Source organism: Aulonocara sp. 'chitande type north' Nkhata Bay, linkage group LG11 (assembly GCF_057382095.1).
Source record: "Aulonocara sp. 'chitande type north' Nkhata Bay isolate Kocher_YH1m ecotype deep benthic linkage group LG11, A_spYH_male_GT1.1, whole genome shotgun sequence".
NCBI lineage: Eukaryota > Metazoa > Chordata > Actinopteri > Cichliformes > Cichlidae > Aulonocara > Aulonocara sp. 'chitande type north' Nkhata Bay.
In genome coordinates, this window is record NC_141354.1 from 15,966,353 (window position 1) to 15,985,751 (window position 19,399).

The 19,399-nt window shown below is 39.5% G+C and overlaps 3 protein-coding genes across 6 annotated transcripts; all 3 read left to right on the forward strand.

Annotated features, from left to right (window-relative positions):
* The first annotated feature begins 1,230 nt into the window (after nucleotides 1–1,230).
* Nucleotides 1,231–2,753, forward strand: LOC147318710 (C-C chemokine receptor type 2-like). The gene is made up of 2 exons (XM_086309903.1): nucleotides 1,231–1,384; nucleotides 1,533–2,753. Exons 1-2 carry the CDS (start codon nucleotides 1,255–1,257, stop codon nucleotides 2,429–2,431), a joined length of 1,029 nt encoding a protein of 342 aa, XP_086166029.1. The 5' UTR covers nucleotides 1,231–1,254; the 3' UTR covers nucleotides 2,432–2,753.
* A 766-nt stretch (nucleotides 2,754–3,519) lies between these two features.
* Nucleotides 3,520–7,497, forward strand: LOC147318711 (C-C chemokine receptor type 2-like). Of its 3 annotated transcripts, XM_086309905.1 has the most exons (5): nucleotides 3,520–3,645; nucleotides 4,276–4,375; nucleotides 5,227–5,381; nucleotides 5,596–5,768; nucleotides 6,465–7,497. In XM_086309905.1, exons 3-5 carry the CDS (start codon nucleotides 5,237–5,239, stop codon nucleotides 7,179–7,181), a joined length of 1,035 nt encoding a protein of 344 aa, XP_086166031.1. In that variant the 5' UTR covers nucleotides 3,520–3,645; nucleotides 4,276–4,375; nucleotides 5,227–5,236; the 3' UTR covers nucleotides 7,182–7,497. The 3 variants fall into 3 exon arrangements, with proteins under 3 accessions (XP_086166031.1, XP_086166032.1, XP_086166033.1); XM_086309906.1 differs by lacking the exon at nucleotides 3,520–3,645 and having other exon boundaries at nucleotides 3,999–4,375; XM_086309907.1 differs by lacking the exons at nucleotides 3,520–3,645; nucleotides 4,276–4,375 and having other exon boundaries at nucleotides 4,657–5,381.
* Nucleotides 7,498–8,321: 824 nt separating this feature from the next.
* On the forward strand, nucleotides 8,322–15,712 carry ccr8.2 (chemokine (C-C motif) receptor 8.2). Of its 2 annotated transcripts, none has more exons than XM_086309909.1 (2): nucleotides 8,322–8,393; nucleotides 13,381–15,712. In XM_086309909.1, exons 1-2 carry the CDS (start codon nucleotides 8,365–8,367, stop codon nucleotides 14,462–14,464), a joined length of 1,113 nt encoding a protein of 370 aa, XP_086166035.1. In that variant the 5' UTR covers nucleotides 8,322–8,364; the 3' UTR covers nucleotides 14,465–15,712. The 2 variants fall into 2 exon arrangements, with proteins under 2 accessions (XP_086166035.1, XP_086166034.1); XM_086309908.1 differs by lacking the exon at nucleotides 8,322–8,393 and adding an exon at nucleotides 11,722–11,790.
* The last annotated feature ends 3,687 nt before the right edge of the window (nucleotides 15,713–19,399 follow it).

Here is a 19,399-nt window from a genome sequence, read left to right on the forward strand (position 1 = left end):
AAGAATTTCTCTGTATCTCCATTTTACTGGTTGACTAGTTCACTGTAGCCTTATCAATTACTCAACTGGAAGGAATTTGGGAGATTTCTGAAAAAAAATTTAAGCAATACATTTATAAAAACTTGGAGAAAAAAAAGTAGACAGAGTTATTTTAGCCATTTGATTTGCTGGAAGAACAGTGCCTCTATGACACCCAGTCTGAGAGGATATGGGTATTGAGGAATAACAACAAATAATAAAGAATTTAGATGACGGCAGCATATGTTGGGATGATTCAGTGTTTATAAAATCACATTATTAATAAACCCTTTAACGCTTTAAGCAAAGTCCAACAGTCGTTTTCTGAAGCTGTGTCCACATGTCCTGTCTTTCTCTTTAAAGTTGTATTGCTGTTTTGGATGTCAAGCTATATCTTTAACAACAGAATCCTGATAAGGATCTCACTTAGGGCACATACACGAAACAACATGTGCACTTCTGTTTCTGTGGTCCTTATTATCGGACTGCAGACATCAAGACGGTTACTTCACCTCTGCATGTCTAGAGGCATCACGTCAGTAAAAGAGGGAAAAGGAAGCTTGAAGTGGAATTCCTGGCTGTACCTGGAAGAACCTTCACTGAGACATCGCCATGGAAGGTGAATATATTTTAACAGCAATTCAGTATTCGGTTGTCTTTGAAAATTGTTTGCAAAAAGATACAAATTCTATGCATTGTCACAATGTCATTAAAGTTCATCTTAAGGCTTTTGTATTTTCCTGTCATTTAATGTCCTATCATTTAACTCATATGAACTAAATAAGTTATAATAATTCAGGTTTAATTAACAGACCAAATCCTATTTTAGTGTAGCAGGGGTATCTTATGGACTGATGACAGTGGGAAATGAAGGGGTGAGAAACTTCCAAAAATATACCTGTGGGAAAATAAACCCTCATTTATCAATTATCTCTGAGGGGCCAAAATGCCAGGTAACGACAGTTCCGTCAATGATTATCAGTGGTTTTCTCAGAAAAGGAAAAATCACCTTAAAAATACACACAAAAGTAACCTTTGATCGGGCGACTACAGCCAGCACTTTCTTCTCCTGTCGCATCCCCAACAGTCAGCAGCAGGTGTATACAGTAGCAGTTGTGTTTGTGTTTCCTAATAAATAGGCTCTAATCCTGATGCATGTGTGTTGTATCGTAATTGTTGACATTTTAAAAGCTTTTCTCTCCCTTTGCAGGAGAGAACATCACAGAATACACCACAATGTATGATTACAGCACTTTTTTTACTGACGATGGAAACTACAATCCTATCAGCTACAGCGACGTAATGGACTTCATCAGAGTGTTTCTGGCCACTCTCTATAGTTTGGTTTTCATCCTGGGCTTCATAGGTAGGTGCGTCCTCTTGTGAGTATATTATGGGTGTTGGATTGTATTTAAATGATGTATGAAAGTGTGTGTATGTAAGAGAAAGAGAGATGATGTTGTTCTACATGTAACAGTGTGACAAGTACACTTATTGTGTCTTTTCCCCCAAAGGTAACGGACTAGTGGTGTGTGTCCTGGTGAAGCATCGCAATCAGAGCAACCTGACAGACATCTGCCTCTTCAACCTGGCTCTCTCTGACCTCCTCTTCGTCTTCACGCTGCCTTTCTACTCTCACTATGCCAGGGTCGGCCAGTGGACTTTTGGAGACTTCATGTGCCGTTTAGTCTCCGGCTCTCACCAGATTGGCTTCTTCAGCAGCATCTTCTACATGGTTGTCATGACGCTGGACCGCTACATGATCATCTTGCACGCTCACAGGGTTGCACGTTATCGTACAAAGAAGGCAGCCATCATTCTGACCGTGCTCGTTTGGATGCTGAGCTTGTTTGTCTCTCTGCCGGATTTTATCTTCACACAGGAAACAGAAGAGTCCCAGAAGTTTGGATGTGACTATCCCGAGGAGAGCAAAATCTGGGCTCATTACAACCTGTTCACCATAAATGTGCTGGGTCTCGTGATTCCTTTGTTGGTGATGGTAGGTTGCTACTCCAGGATCATTCCCACACTGGTGAGCATGAGGACCTCAAAGAAGCACCGCATCGTCAAGCTGATCATCTGCATAGTGGTTGCATTTTTCTTGCTCTGGGCTCCATTTAACATTTCTCGTTTCTTGAAGTTTCTTCAGGAAAAAGGAAAAATCCCACATGATGAAACTTGGGAGAAAAATATAATGAAATCAATAATAGTGACCCAGGCCTTAGCTTACGCTCACTGCTGCCTGAACCCCATCATATATGCTTTTGTGGGAGAGAAGTTTATGAGACGAGCCTTGCAGCTGCTGAAAAAGTTTGTGCCTGGTTACAGCAGAGATGTGGCAGACAGGAGAAGCACAGTTATGTCCAGATCCACTGAAGTCACCTCCACTTACATCTATGGAGGTCAGTTGTAGCCACAGTACTCTTCACCGGTGTCTTAGCTTCAAGGCCTGTCTGCACACGTTTAGACCATTTGAATGAGTATAACCTCTTAGCACTGCCACCTGCTTTACAGAATTTCAAGTCTTTTCTAAACTCTGTGTAATGCTTTTCCTTCGTCTGCTCAGGCCAAATGAAACTTGCTGTTCACGGCAGCCTGTAACAGTTTGCTTTCTTCTTTTACGTGTTTTTAATGAGCTGTGGAAAAAGTGTTTCATTCAAATGTATCGCATTATGAAGTTAAGGTTTAGAAGCATAATTTCCACATTTCACATCATAATGGAATTTGATATGTTTATGTGGAACAAACTTTCCAGTGTTGCCAGATTTTATGCTCTCACTTTTGTATTTCTGTACATTATACGGTGTGCTGTTTTTCATTCTAAACATATTCTAAAATAAACTTTTTCTGATGTTTGTACAAAACCTGTACTTTCATTTATATATTTCAAGCTAATCTCTTTCTAAATTTCAAATATATGCAATTTCTCTTTCTTTTATTATTTCATGATTTCATGATGTATTTGTAAGTACCCTGCAAATGGAGAGATCAAAGTCTTTCATGTACTTATCTCTCATCTTGTTTCTGTGTAACTGTTTTCTTAGGACAATAAATGATACAGCACATCTTGAACTTGAAATGACAGTCATACACTTGGTCATTGAGCATTCTTGTCAGATTCCAAAATTACATTTGAGATATGTACATTTGGTAAGACATGTTAAGTAGTTTCAGATCAATGTATTTATGGTTGCAGCCACCAGTAAACACTAGCATGATTTATTTCAGGCAGGAACTGTGAGTAAGTTCAAGTAAAGTTGTGCAAACTAGGCTCAGTCATTCCTGATAAGCTGAATTTAGTTTTTAGAAATCAGATTATTAAGAGGTATATTTGAAAGGAATAAAAAGGAAACTCCTCATTTGAATATATTTTTCCCCTTTGTCTTTTCCCGCCTCATGTTAACGCATAAAGGGACATTTCTGAGAAAACCACACCAACACCTCTTTGCAGGTTTAACACAATGCGGAGGAAACAGCAAAACCCAGAGTTCACGTTACCAGAAATGAGCTCCGCTGCAGGATTTGACACAAAAAGCAAGCAATGCATATTGGCAGGATGACATGTAAGCTCGGCGCGCAGCACAAGAACATACACATTCAGGAGCAGTGATTTTGGCCAAAAGTGTGGTAAGCGTGTTCAGATTTTTGATTTCTAAACATTTAGTTTCAACTTACTAGACTTACTTCAGCTCGTTCACCTCCTACACCCTTTAACCCACTGTGTAGTTGAGGAATATGCGTGTGTGTATGTGTGTGTGTGTCAGCGCGTAAACACTGTCACCCACAGGAAGTGAGGGTCGGCAACGGTAACAAGTCAGGTGGTTGTGCATCTGTTTATAGTGAAAGGAAAAATGTTTGACATGCGGTTTGAATAGATCACATCAATTTGATTATGGTCACGCCGGCAGGAAGTTTTGAGATATCTATGGATGTATAAGCATTCATCTACAGCCATTCATTATATTTAGCCTGTACTTTGAAAACAGAAGTTAACCTTCTGGGTGGTTTTTACACATAAGCCTCTCTTACATGACTCACTAAATGATGATTCTATCAAAAATGTTCTACTTAAAGGGCAGGAAAGTCCAGTCCACTCTATCAATTCCCTGTTTGAACTAATTTTTCCCTTTGAAGAATTTATCATCACTTTAAAATGTTCATTTGATGAGCAAACTGTTCATTCATCATGCTTGTGGGGAATAGTGTGTCTAATAAAGAGAAGAAATAAACAACATACTCCTTTTCTGTTTCTTGAAGACTGGCTTTAAAGACTTCTGATAGCTAAACTATGGAGGAAATTCTTATGTGACTTTCCACAAGAAAAATTAAATCAGGAGCCAAAAGGTGCCATCATAAAGTAAGTAGGCTTTTTTTCTTTTTACACATACATACATATTTATATGTAAAATATTCAGGTGCTTTGGCTTTAAAATAGAATGAGAACAGACTCAAGTTAATGTTTGGTAAGAAATTCAGTAACTACCACAAATGGCTTGTAGACATGTTCTGGCATAATATGGCACAAAAAACATAATCTTATAATGATCATAGATGTAAATGTACCTCTTTAAATTATCTGTGATATCTGTTAGACAGCAGAGTGACTGAAGAGTGCGTGGCACTGGGGAAAGGGAACACAAAAGGCATTTGAGGACAAAAACTGAATAGAGGAAGTTTTATGTCTTTTGGGCATTTCTCTCTATCTGTATTGCCACTTTTTAATCTTCTGATGGGCTGAAGAAAAAGGAGGAAAACACTGGAACACTTCATATGTGTGCATGTATGTCAGAGACTCACCCAAAACAATCCAGAACTGGGTTTGAAACTGAAAACATGATCAGACAGGTCCAGCTGCTTGAGTGGTTTGGCTGGTGCTTTTTAAAGCACTGAGCTGCACCTTTTTTAACACCAGACGAACTACTTTTATTTGATTTCCCAACAAGCTGATTTAACAGATTTGGTATTGTTGGTGCCAATTACATCTATATAGTAACAACGGGCAGCCTCCATATTGTTATTACTTGTGTATTGTTTACATCATTTAAATAACTTGAGATGAATATATTGACAATAGTTCAGGTAATTGTTTTTTTCTTTTTTTCTCTTTATGTAAAAGACCACAGTAGCTTTTAAACGTGATGGTGACATTCTCACCTTTTTGCATGACTGTTGTACTACATTGACCCAATTTCCTTTTCTGTCTCACAGCTGTACCACCATGTCAGATAACGGGACCTTTAACTACTTAGAAATTTATGACTATGATTACAATGATACCTGCAATCCGGATTCAAGTTCGGATTTCATTGGATCCATGGTCTTAACAGTGCTTTGCTATGTGCTGTTTTGTGTTGGTATTCTAGGTATGTATCTTTTTTTTTCCATACCAATTCTATGTAACACAGCATTTATAAACCAGCCCCGATAAGGCTTTTTGAATACACAGACATAGCTTGTACGATAGCCCAAGACTCAACTCTGTATACTGAAGCACAGAACTCATCAATAAAGTTCATGCATGCATCAGACTTTCACATACGTTCTGTTCTAAGATTAATATCTGAATTTATTTCACAGGAAACAGCACAGTCCTGTGGGTCCTCCTGCGACATGTTAAGCTCAGAACTATGACTGATGTATGTCTTCTCAACCTGACTCTGTCAGACCTCTTAGTGGCTGTATCACTGCCCCTCTGGGCCCACAGTTCCCAGAACCTCGGCTTATGCAAAATAAAAACAGGAGTTTATCAGGTAGTTATTTTCTTTCTCACTTTCTTTCTCTAAATGGAAAACCTCATGTGTACCATAATAACACATGGAATGCATATTCATTATTGGAACAACTGAAGCACTTCAACTTTCATGATTGACACGTCGATACCGTGCCTTCTTCAGAGCCAAGGCTGCGGTCCACGAGATTTACAAAACAGATAATCTGGAGTCTGTTGAATTTGAAATGTTGCAACTATGACTGACGAACTGCAACTTCCTCATGGCTTTGCCATGTCGCTGGCGAAGACAAAGAGATGATTATTCTTAGGCTCATCAAAATCAATAGTTTTCGGTTGTATTGAATCATATGTACTACCAAAAAGTAAAGTTTATATATAAACGAAGTAATCCGAATGGGCTCCTTTGTCAAGATGAAAATTTTTTTATGTTACTTTTTTTTTTAAATAAGTGAAAGTTTAACCAGTTTACTCACATTAATTACTTCATATTTTAGTCAAAAGAAATGATTTCTGTTTTCTGAATGCAAAATTCCCAAACAATTACACCTGTGTAGTTGTTCGATTCTCTAAAGCTCAGGTGATGCGTGAAGCAACTGCTGGGTAATGTCAGATTTGTGAAGAACCTCACTGACGCATTTAAAGCCTCATCAAAGGTTTCCTCATCTCATGTCACATCCTGTTCTAATTTTACTTCCTCTCTTCTTCCACCCAACAGTTAGGCTTCTACAGTGGGACCTTGTTCGTGACCTTCATGAGCGTGGACCGCTACCTGGCCATCGTCCATGCCGTGGCAGCCATTCGAGCCCGGACACGTCGCTACGGCATCACAGCCAGCATCATTATTTGGGCGATATCTGTCACTATGGCAACCCCTCGGGTAGTATTTGCCTCCTTGGAGTCTGATGATAACGTCTCAGAGTGCCAGCCCATCTACCCAGAAGACACAGAGCATTTCTGGAAGTTGCAGCGCAACTTCAGTGAGAACACAGTGGGCCTTTTTCTGTGCCTTCCCATCATGATTTTCTGCTATGTGAAAATCCTCATTGTGCTGTCAAAGTCCAGGAACTCTAATAGGAACAAGGCTGTGAAGCTGATTTTCATCATTGTGTGTGTGTTTGTGGTGTGCTGGGTTCCCTATAATGTTGCAGTTTTTTTCGAAACACTGGAGGTGTTTGACATAAACCTGGGACCCAACCCCTGTGTGAGTTCAACAGCCCTCAACACTGCCATGAGCATTGCTGAGATTATCGCGCTGTCCCACTGCTGTGTAAATCCAGTGATCTACGCATTTGTAGGAGAGAAGTTTAGGAAGTCATTGAACAAGGTGATGGCTAAATACTTTGGTTGGAGTTACCCAAGCAGTGGTCCTTACAGCCACAGAGATACCACAGACAAAGAAACCTCCAACACACCTGTAAGATCAGAGTATTAAAAATGGGTTATGTGCTTTGCTGATGGGTGTAACTGTTTCCGCAGCACTGGATTTTTTTTTTTTTTTTGAAACTGAGAGACTAGAAAGATCACAAATTGTGTGTGTGTGTGTGTGTGTGTGTGTGTGTGTGTGTGTGTGTGTGTGTGTGTGTGTGTGTGTGTGTGTGTGTGTGTGAGCGCACGTGTGTGTGAACGCATGTCTGTGGTTAGTACTTCTGAGTGGTGTAAAACAATTCTCAAAACCAATTTGCAGTTACAAGCATTCAGTTTTGAAACTGCTTAAAACAAAACACATGCATCAAAACATAAATGTCGTGTTTATTTTTGAAAAAATAAAATTATTGAACAAAAAAAACCCTTTCGTCATTCTTCTTTCCTTTTACAGTAAGAGGAAAAAAGTCTCTGAAGTGTGTTAAAGGGTGTTACCAACAGTGTGTTTTTGCAGGGTAAGATAGACGCATAGCAACCCTTTATGATGGAAGCGGCAAAACCACTTTCACTGCTGTAATTCCTGTCAGAAGGTTATTATTATTTGAAAAGAAGTGTTCAGATCTGAGTTCATGTGTCATCTAACAACAACATGTCTGAGTAACACAAGGCATTGTTGGGGCCTACGAGGTGAATTTAAATGATGCACAACAATATTAAGATCTGGTAAACACACAAGTCACACAGAAGGTTTCCTCTTTAAATTTTAGTCAGAAGTCTACCCCTAACTCAAAGAAAGAAATGCATTTAGCAGACACGATGCTATTCTGAAACCATTGTCTGTACAGGGTGCACTGCTGGCTGTGGCGGTAGTATCACTTCTGTCAGGCAAAAAAAACAAAAAACCCACATGCAAGCCTCCAGCTGTGTGCGCCTGCAGGTCTGGTCAGAGTCACCTTGCATATTTAAAAGTTTGCATATATGGACTTGTGGTTCTATAGCTGCACAGACTGTGGGCTTTTGCACTGCGTGTTTCGAAAACAGTCTCAGGAAACTATTAAACCATACATCTCACATCGGAACCCGCAAGCCCACCCAGTTAACTTGGTTTTGAGGAAGGTTGTACTTTTAAAAAAAAAGCAACACCTTCAATTTTTTTTCATGTGTGTGCAAACCATTTCTCACTTCACACATCTTAATGCAAAGTGGATAACTTGTTTGATTAGACAAGCCATCTCTCTATCCTGCGATCCACAATGAATTCCACCATCAGCACCATGGAAAGGTAAAAATATTCCCACTTTATATGCAGAATGATTCAGGCTAACATGTCAGCAGTATTGCTGCACGCCTTTACAGTTCTGCAAGTGGGAAGAAAACAATGACGCACACTTATTTATCTTCAGCCTGTAACAATTGAATTTTTTTTTTCTTTAATGGAAAGCATCTATAATCATAACTAAATGGACAAAAGTATAAAGCAAAAAGAGGAAGGTCAGTGTAATGACTGTCATTTCTCATTAAAAGTTCAATTATAATGCTCAAAATGTTTTGGATTTAGCTCATTGATCCATATCTTAGACGCAAGATCTTTATCAGTTCATCTTTTACCTGTTGTGGCACAGGGCAATCTGAGTGAAGAATAGTGAACTGGGGCACAGTGAGGAATGTGTTATCTATGCATTATTTAATTAATGACAGTAATGCTGCCTTTTTTTCTTTTTTTCTTTTTGTAAGTGATAATAGAGACAAGCACCAAGGTGCATTTTCTGTATCTGTCTATCTGCTGACAGTGACAGGGCATTTTCTCTTTTGCATGTGTTAAATTTAGGTCAGTGGAAGAGGAAATTACATCCTCATCTCATTCGTAACACTTTTGAATATAAAATGCAATATCCTTTGATAATATCCAAGTTATCCAAGTAGTTTTCTACTTTTTTTTTGCCTTGTTTTGTTTATTTGTCTTTTTGTGTGTGTTTTTTTAAATTAATGGAACGTGTTAAAAAAACTTATCTTAATTCTTGAAAAACAGTAGTAGCTATCATCAATCGTCAATTAGACTGACGCTAATCACAAAGCATTTTAAATATAGTGCAGCGCACTAACTGCAAAGTCCTCACAATTCAAGACAGTTATTTTTTCAGTCTTAAGTAAATAAACCACTTACAATGGAGATGTCTTCTTCTGTGGCCAGGATTTTTACTTTATAGTCTATACCTTATTTGGCTTCCTTTTTTAATACTTTAATGTTTAAAGTGATCTTGAGTTCCATGAAAGATATCAAATAAAGCTAAGCTATTATTATTATTACTATTATTATTATCAGCATTATAATATTGTGTAAACAAGCTGCCGATACTTACTGCTGAGTGATGTACACAAATCCTATGCCAACTCAGGTTCTGATAGTAATCATGACATAATCAACTTTAGGGGGATATTCTCCTCTAACATTACTTTTCATAGATTTATTTATTTGTAGTATTTTGTTTTTTGCACACAGCTGCTGAAAATGTGTTATAGGCACATCACTGAAGAAGCTACAACAGTCAGTGTGCTGCTGTAACAGATCCTTTATTAGATTAAATTTACCAAAATTTGAATCAAAAGTGGAGAGGTAGAGGGAAGAGATGACAAAACCACTGCTGGGGAAGCCTACCACAGACTGATGCAGTGCACTGATTCTAATCCACCTGTGTGAAATGTAATAAACCAAAAGTGCTATGAAGTTAAAAGGGCATACAAAAGAAATCTGTTGCCACAAACCATAGCAGGAGCAAATGTGGGTCACCCTCCCCTCAATACATGGAATGACCACAAGCATGTAAGTCATCAGCAACTAGAAGCAGTGAGATCTTTAAAAAATGTTGCAAGTATGTAAAACTTATTTATATAGCACTTTATAAAACATGTAACCAGTCACAAAGTTTCATATTATTTCATAATAAAGCAGTTAAAGACTAAAGAGCATTAGATTGATTGGTAAAATAATCCCAAAATTAACAGCAATCAGTTCTCAAATTAGTTCCGATTGCGCACGGAGCAGATTTGACTTGGCTAGCTATAGACGTGTAGTGTTTTTCCCCACTCCTCTGTACAACCTCGCTTCAATTCATTGTGATATTCAGGAATTTGTTCATGCACACCTCTCAAGGGCCAGCCACAGCATTTCAATCAGCCTAACGTCTGGACTTGATCCTCTTCTTTTTCAGCCATTCTTTTGTGTTAGGGATCACTGTCACTGTCATCATTGATCAAACTGGGTCAGGCTTGAGCTGTCAGACAGGTGGCATTTGACATTTGATTCTAGAGTATTTTGGTATACACAAGAGAGCATGGTTGACTTAATGATTGCAAGGTGCACAGATCCTGTGGCTGCAAAAAAACCCTATATCCTCGCCTTTCCTCACCATCGTGTTTGACACTTGGTATGTGGTTTTTGTACTGACATGCTGTGCTTGGTTTTCACTGAACGTAGAGCATGTTTGGCTTCATGGCCAATCATCTCTACTTTGGATATCTTACTTTATCGGATTATTCATGTGATGTTTATTTCCACTTCTGCACCATAATGGGCCTTCTAATTTATCCCATTTCTTTGAACACTTTTGTTACTTATATTTTTGCAGATCCACTCATATACAAAGAAGTTGCCTAATAAATGTAATTCAAAAATATGATCTATATGACGACTTCACGTCAAGAATTGGCCCAATAAAGCCCCTGTGCCCCCCTCAGCTGAATTCTGTGAATATATGTCAACTATAAGTTACACTGATTTATACAGATAAATGAACTTGCAGATAAGCTTGCAAGCTGGGTTTAATTATTAGATTAACAGCAGTATAGAATCATTAACATTTGGTTAACCACAAATACTTCTGCTGCGATCGAGGTAAGCAGCATGCCTGTGAGGCACAGCGTTGAGAGGTAACCCTCATATATATTTGTAACTAAAATCAGGTCACTCATCAGTATGTGTGGTCAGTTTTAAAGCACAACCCTACTCAAAACCTTCAAAACAAACAGAACTGCGTTGAAAATAAATGCGTGCTCACAGTCAGCTCTCCCACTGTGTGTGGCGGTGCGTCTGCTTTCAAACACATGTATTTTCCCACTTTTGTATCTGTGGCTACATTCCTCTATGACATTATCATGCGTGTACGGGTGCATTTATGCAGGGTATGTGTGAGTGCAATCACATTTTGTATTCTAATTCATGTAATAGCAAAGTGAATTGAGCCAAATCCCCCCATCAAAGCTGCTTGCCCATCCAGTTCACATGGCCTGGTGCTGAACCTGTCCCTGTGTGTGCATATACTTACACGCACATTTAATTTGCCCAGATTTAACTCAGTTTAAGATTTAACATTTGAGTTATGTATCAAAATTGCATAGAACATTTACATGCAATTTAATGATTAAACTAATTTACATCCTTTTTTACCATATAAGTAGGGCTGATTTTTTGCTAACGAGTGAAAACTAGAGATTTATTTCACTCCTTTACAGTATAGAGTTAAAATACAGTATCCCCACCCCTGCCACTTTAGGAGGTAGGACGGGATTTCAGTTCTTTGGCTTCTTTCTTTTTCTTTTTTAAAGCAGCTGATCATGGACGAGACCACCGAAACTGACTTTACTTTCAGTTTGAATCTTACTGAATCTTCACTTTTCCAAGGGTAAGATCAGCTATAACAAACCTCTATCGGCATTTTCTTCATTTATTGCTCATCGTGAGACTATTTTAAGCTTTTTAATATCATTACTATCCACTCCCCCGTCTTTTTGAATCTTCGCGGTTTTCACCTTCCTTTCATTTTTCCTTCCAGGCGACGCATTCCTAGTTATTGTTTTAGCGTTGGCCTGCGTTTAGACAGTTTGTGTCACTTTCTCATGAACTGCGAGGGATTCAAAATCTTCAAGCACTTCGTCATTTGTCGCCAAATACTTGTGATTTGCTCGCTTGTAAACAATCGCCAGCTGTTTGTTTTCACAGTTGCTGGCCCCCTGCCCTTCCTTCCAACAGAGCAGCAGCAGTCACAGACGGTCTGTCTCGTAGGAAGTTTAAAAAAGAAGCCTGATAAAGCTTACCTCACTGCCACGTGAGCTCGTGCAGTGGTTCTCTTACTTTGCTACAGTTCTTATCTGCACCAAAACAACCGTGCTGCTTCACTAACCGCTTATTTTATTTACAACCGCAGCACTTCATAATAAAATTTGACTTCCTGCTGAGCTGTAAGACTGAAATTCAACTGAACTAAATAAACAGAATGTTATGAATATTCTTTAGATTATATATATATCATAAAATAAATGTTAATTGTACTTACAGATTGAAAAACTGTGGTCACACAGTGTCCGATTGCCTGCGTTTAAGAGTGCCAGGAGGCATTTTAAGATGGTTGCAAAACCTGATGAACGCATTGAGAAACTCTTTGATAGAAGGACTTTGGCTGGCTGACACCATATTATAAATTGATTACATTCAGTTAAATTCATTTTTATTTGTGTACGTCCAAATCTCAGCAAGGTGCCTCAAGGTGTTTTATTTTGTAAGCTAAAGCTTCTATAATAAATACATAACACGATAAATTATCAAATGTAATCTTAGTTTCATCATTGTATATGTTGGTTTTGCACTATACTCTCATTTAGTTAAAATGTTGCTATTAATTAATTATTGTATTCTGTATGCTGTGCAGTGTCACAGCTGTGGTGCTGCTATTCAGATGACTCAGATGAAAGTATCTATCGGTACTATCACACACAAACTTACACGTTCTCAGCGGCTTCACTTTAAATGTATCAGTGCATTTAAAGTGAAGAAAATCTCCTCAGTGCTCCTGTTAATCAACTTTTACCTGAGCAGCTGACCGCTAAACAACTTCTTTATCCCCTGCCTTGATTTAGCTGATCCCAGTATTCTGATAAATACGCTGCTTTATATAAATTGTTTCTGTTTAGACTTCCAACATTTTGAACAGCTTTGGTCAAGGTCAGACATAGTACCAAAACCGCTGATCATGTGAGTGACTGGTTTTGAAAGTTCCTCGTGCCAGTCCTGAAAGTGAAGAAATGCTTTCCGATACTGTTTAAATGAGCTGCCACACAGTTTGAAGCCTGCAGATCATCGCTGAGTTAAACTGTTTATAAATGTGTTGTTTTATATAGATGCATACTTTAATCTGTGATAGACAAAGTTGTTGAAAATAAGTAAGGCATAATGAGTAAATCTAATCATTTGTTTTTGTGCCTCTGTTTCTTTCCAGCTTCAGCACGCCTCCAACTGAAAATAGTCCTGCATATAGTTCTGAATATACTACTGACTATTACTATGACCCCGACATGGATGGATTTGGACCATGTGTATATACGCGACACGGAGCAACTTTTCTTCCTGCCATCTACATCATTTTCTTCCTGCTGGGCGTTCTGGGTAACTCTCTGGTTTTCTGGGTCATTACTTGTGGAGCGCGACTCCGCACCATGACCGACGTGTGCTTGTTAAACTTGGCCATTGCTGACCTCCTTTTGGTGTGTTGCCTGCCCTTCCTAGCCCACCAAGCCTGGGACCAGTGGGTGTTTGGGGATGCTATGTGCAAAATAGTCTTGGGCATTTATCATATCGTCTTTTACTGTGGGATATTTTTTATCACTCTAATGAGCATTGATCGGTACTTGGCTATAGTGCATGCTGTTTGTGCTATGAGAGCACGTACACGCTCCTTTGGAATGATTGCAGCTGCTGTTACATGGGGAGCGGGATTTCTGGCTTCTTTTCCTGACCTGATCTTCCTCCAAGAGCAAAGAAATGTGTCGGGACAGCACACTTGCTATCCTGGATTTCCAGACGTGAGTTCCAGTCTTCATTTTTGGCAGGTCTTCAGCATCGCTAAAATGAACATTGTAGGCCTGCTCATTCCGATCATCATTCTGGGTTTCTGCTACTCACAGATCATCTGGAGGTTACTGAACAGCCAGTCATCCAAGAAACAAGCTATCCGCCTTGTTGTCATAGTGGTAGCTATTTTCTTCTGTTGCTGGATTCCCTACAACATTGCGTCACTTGCCCGAGCACTGGAGCTAAAGCACCAGTTTTTAGATTGTGGGCACAGCAAAGCCGTCAGACTGGCTTTACAAATCACAGAGGCCATTGCTTACTCTCACAGTTGCCTCAACCCCATCCTGTATGTGTTTGTCGGGGAGAAGTTCAGGAGGCACCTGTTGCGGATGATAAACAGATCTCCCTGCAGACTGTGCCAGCTGATCAAGGTCTTCATACCACAGGACAGAATTTCTACATCAGTCTACTCACAAACTACCAGCGTGGATGAGAGGAGCACTGCTATGTAGTGAACTACAGTTGGGGGATGTGCTTCTTTTCATTTTTTCATGTCCAGTAAAAATAGATCACTGTGGCTTATTGTCACTTCTAGAGTGTTAAGGTTTGGCACTTGTGAATGTATGCATGTGACTGTATATTAATATAATGTACCACAGATATGTATTTTTACTCTGTTTTTGTACTTCTATGAGTTATGACCAAAATGTATGCAATTCCATTATAAATCTGATTTTGAATACTTTGGTGTATCTTCACCTGGGACGATGAGTCACAGTTAGACTTGTTGCAGTTTGTTTTGCCGCTGGCTCTTTACTTAGCACGAAACTGTGTCAACTACAACATCTGTCAGCAGCTACGGCAACGTCATCCAGTTTAAGTGGGGAAACGCACCACCATGAAAAGTTACATGTCATAGTAGCCTACATTTTTATCCAAACACGATGACCCCCCTCACAGTTGTACCCGTTGCATCAGTCTGCGCACAGGAAATCGTGTTCAGTGCAACTTTGCAGATTCAGCAGTGTAGGTTGCCTAGCATCATTAGCAGAACATTTGCACTTTACCCAACACAGAGAAAACCACAACCTGAAAGAGGAAGCATGAAACCAAGCTGTTAGTTTAACCTTTGCAGTCTTTGTGCACATCCGAGCCGTTTGTTATCAAGTGACTTCATAGTTCTGCTGGTTTTTCTCGTGATATTAATCAGGATTGCAAGAAAGAAGTCCCTTTTTACAAGAGTTTATCGATGGGCATGCAGACAGTTCCTCTTTCAGCTTCTTTGTTTCAATGCCCGGATGGATGACAAATTACAGGAAAAATCGCAAAAATTCCAGGCTGCATTTTACTGGATCCTCTAAGAGAAGGGGAGCTCTGAATCAATAGAAAGTTGTTCTCATATGAATTGATATCATTATTACTATTATGATATTATTACCCCCACCCCCCTTTTCCAGAAAAACAGTCATAAGGAGTCCCTGAATTGTCTGATAAAGCTTGGTTCTATCTTTTCACCTATAATTCCGCTGATGTTTTTTTTTCCATATTTGCTTCAGTTTCCAGTTTTTTGATAGTTTTTGTAACATAAACATTTCTGGTTTCTGTCAAATGGATCCAGTCATTGGGGCCACAAGAATTCCGATTCGGTTTTTGGGGTAATTTAAATGTTTGATCAGTCTTTGTGTTGTATTTTCTCATTCCTGTTTAAAAAAGGTGTTTGTAATCAGCTGACAATACAGAATAAAGGTGTTATATTTCTATGGTAAGTGCGGCATCCCTGTGACACGAATGAGTGTGTATGGTGAAAAGGTGTGACAGATCCAATCTAACCGCAGTTGCCTCTTTTCACTATTTTTACCTTTTGCTTTAAGTGCTTCCACAAAATAAGGAGTATCTGCACTGACTAACAAACCAACTTTGATATGCATGTTACTGTAGAGTAGAGAGGTGTTATTGTTCCTGTAATAAACTGTACGATTCATCTGGTTTCGGTCAGTGAAGCTGTTTGCTTTACAGGCACTCACATTTTTCATCTGATAAATTAGCCACACATTTCTTGTAACTTCCTGGCGTCATCATTTTCTTTCGTTGATTTACATATATATTCAATTTTACTATATTTTGAAAAGAAGCATGCAGCTACCCATCATATACCTTTTTTTAAATCTAAAAAATCCTTTTTTGTGCATTATACCATTGTCTATGTGGAGAGATATGAGCTAAAACATCATTTCTGTTAGTCTAGCAGAAAGTCAGAGTGGAGCACTGAGTCCATTCTTGGGAAACCCAGTTATGTCGACTCTTGAGGAAAGTGACAGAATACGCCCATCCCTTAATAACACAATCTGCTTCTGTTTTTTTTTTTTTTAAAGAGCTTGCTCTTAAACTACTGAGAACACAGTGTACTGAGGAAGTGGAAACCCTAAACTGAGAGGAGGGGCAGGCTTGACCCTGTCTATAGATGTAGATTGATGATTACTGCTTCCTCAGAAAGTGTTAGGTGAAACCTGCCTTATTTAGACCGCTGACATTTAGTGTCTGCTGTTTAAGTCCCAAGACAATGGAGTTCTTAAGATGCTCAAAACAATGGCGAGCATCATCTTCATCATCATCATTATCATCATCAACATGTAGATTTCAAATGAAAAAATTCCAGCCCAGGAAGAAAACATCTGATGCAAAAAGAGTCAAAGTGAACGTGTTTATTTTCAGAAAGCACAAATTTGGTCTGAATCAAAAGCGTGCCAGGGAGAAACATTTGCTGTGCAAAAAGACGATTACTGGCACAAATTGGGGCTTTTTGTTCTGGGTGGATGAATCCAAAATTGTAGTTACTGACCTTCCTGAAGACCACTTTGACGTGTATCTACCATCAGGAAAAGCCCCTGTAAAACAAACTATATATACTGTGATCTAACTAAACGGGAGTGTAAGGAGTTAATGGATGTTACAGCATCCTACAGAGCTGTAAAGCATGATCTGAAGGTGCTGCACGGCTGTAAGCAGTTTTAGGGTTGGCACAAACATTTGGTTTCTGTGGTCAAAGAACTGCTGAGGCAGTACAGAAGCATCTCACCAGATAAGGCTGTTTAGGCAAGGAAACGGAAAAACAACCTGCAAGTAAACAGTCTGACAACTGTCTGCGATATAAAAACACAAAAGCTGAACAATTATTCCCACTGCAGTACTAATGAGAAAGAAGAAACAAGCAAACATAAAAAACATTATTAGCCCCCCCAAATAACCCAGGTTAGTACAGCAGAGGACTGAAAGCGTGTCTTAAATGCATTCCAGATGTCAACAGCTGAACTACTTCTTGTTGTACACAAGTCTGGAGAATGCAGCGATAAAGCAGCAGCTCTGACAAGCTCTGGGGGAAAGTTTCACACTAACTACTCGGAAAATGCTTTCCCTGCAATGCTGAAATGATTAAAAGTGAAGTCTTCCTTTCACTCTATAACTCAACCGCTCACGTGGATTGACTCATGCCAGACTTCAGATACTGATCTGTGGGCTTAACTGATAAATGACTCGACTTTACTTCAGCTTGGCGCTCATGACTTGAAAAACTTGAAAAAGCTGTTGTTGTTGTTGTTGCATTTGTGTTGCATCCATTTTTAATGTATTGACAAGTTATGTGTTCTTAACCCTGATTGGGTGAGTTCAAGTTATGATCTCTCTCCTCCCCCCTTCCTCTTAGCATGTGTGTGTGTCGGGGGAGGGGGCGTCAAACTAAAATACACTTGTGGAGACCTCTAGTGTAAAAAGGTTCAGTGGCAGGTCTGCAGGTTTGCTGGCAGATTTTTATCAATGTGGAAGCATCACAGCCATGAAAGAAGTCCAAAGATTTGATGCCATCTATTAAAGACATCAAAATGAAAGTCAAATTCCAAAAACAGTGGACTTAGGGAGACTTTGTGATGTGTCATGTGTTTTCCCCTTATCGTCATGTTCTCACAGTACAGTTACAAAAAAAGGACAAAGGGTCAAGTGAGAAAGATGGTAAACAGATATGTGAGAGTTGGGGCTGTGATGTCAGTACTTGTTCCTACTGGTTGCCACGCAGCGTGAAATACCAGTACGATATAACATATGATATAAAACTCATATTTTCACATTCGCCTGTTTTTGCTCTCACCACTTTAAATGTGGAAACTGGGCCAGCGAGTTTCATGTGAACTGCCTGGCCTGTAGCAGAGAGCGTGACTCAACTGCCCAATTCTCACTACATGGGAACCACCTCTGCTAAACACACAAAACTCTAGTGAACCTACAGAGGGAATTTACCCTCTGTAGGTTCAACAGTGTTTCAGCAGTGCATTGCACATTTAACCTTTTAATAACACACAGTTCTGTTATCTCCTTCAAACCCCTTTCAACACTACGTGCTGTTTCTGTTGTTCTTCTCCAGGCTGCAGTACTTTCTGTTTCGAGCTTGGCCAATCAAATTTGCCGGTGGTTCTTTAATAACGTCTGTAAGTTGATGCTCTGCAGGTTGTTTTGCACACGATGTGTTCCGCTATCGGCACTTTCTTGAAACCAAGATCTCCGATGCCATCTAGTGGTCTCTTGTCTCCTGATTGTGGTTAGATAGTAGGAGTGTTCTTGTTTACAGGCTTGCAACTCGCGTCCCGTCCCGTTAGTGTGTGGGCCACAATCACGTCATTATTCTCCTCATCAGTGTGAACTTTCTAAGTATTTGATATCTCTTTCTCTGACTCACGTTTGCTTTTGGTTTTAAACTACAGCCAGACAGGACTCTCCCCATATGAGTGAATGCTGAATTCAGTGGGTGGAAAATGCCCAGAAGCAACAGTGGGTGAGAAGGCGCAAAACTGGGAAATATCGGGCTGTCAAGAAATGCGCATAATCGCATATTAGGTATTTGTGTCGAGTTAAACGTGTGGGCTTAAAGTAAAGCAGTACCCGAATAATTAAAATGAATAAACAACACAGTATTTGGTCACAGGTCAAATCAAGTTTGTAGAACAGAAAAAAAAAAACTGCGCTGGCGTGCATCACCTTCACACTTCACAGCTCTTGCGTGAGATTTTGATCACAAGATTTTGTGTAAAGATTGTAAAGATACCCCTTCTGTGGTTTCATGCAAAAAATAAAAACAAAACAAAAACTGTTGCTAAGAAAGACGAAATAGATTTCACACTCGATAAGTGCACAGGCACCTTTCAGGCACTGGGTGAAAGCGCCGCTTTCAGAACAGAGACACAGGTGCGTCAGGTGAAGTAAATAACCTCGAATGGGGCTTAGATGACAAATACTCCAGGCTGATAACGCTCATGTGTAGATACCAGGGTTTAAAATGCTGCAAAAATGTTCTCTAGCAGACCTCAGTGAGTAACTATTGTAGCGGACGTGGGTTGAGTGGGAGGTAAAATCGTGCGTTCTTTGTGCAGTGATGCAACACACACTGCTTGCACTGATTCAAA

What these genes read in the sequence shown, in the direction of transcription:
- LOC147318711 (XM_086309905.1), top strand. Translation starts at nt 5,237, where the DNA reads ATGTCAGATAACGGGACCTTTAACTACTTAGAAATTTATGACTATGAT. An exon ending in GTTTTGTGTTGGTATTCTAG is followed by an intron (nt 5,382 to 5,595) that starts GTATGTATCTTT and finishes TTTATTTCACAG; the next exon opens with GAAACAGCACAGTCCTGTGG. An exon ending in TAAAAACAGGAGTTTATCAG is followed by an intron (nt 5,769 to 6,464) that starts GTAGTTATTTTC and finishes TCCACCCAACAG; the next exon opens with TTAGGCTTCTACAGTGGGAC.
- ccr8.2 (XM_086309908.1), top strand. Translation starts at nt 11,723, where the DNA reads ATGGACGAGACCACCGAAACTGACTTTACTTTCAGTTTGAATCTTACT. An exon ending in GAATCTTCACTTTTCCAAGG is followed by an intron (nt 11,791 to 13,380) that starts GTAAGATCAGCT and finishes GTTTCTTTCCAG; the next exon opens with CTTCAGCACGCCTCCAACTG.
- LOC147318710 (XM_086309903.1), top strand. Translation starts at nt 1,255, where the DNA reads ATGTATGATTACAGCACTTTTTTTACTGACGATGGAAACTACAATCCT. An exon ending in TTTCATCCTGGGCTTCATAG is followed by an intron (nt 1,385 to 1,532) that starts GTAGGTGCGTCC and finishes TTTCCCCCAAAG; the next exon opens with GTAACGGACTAGTGGTGTGT.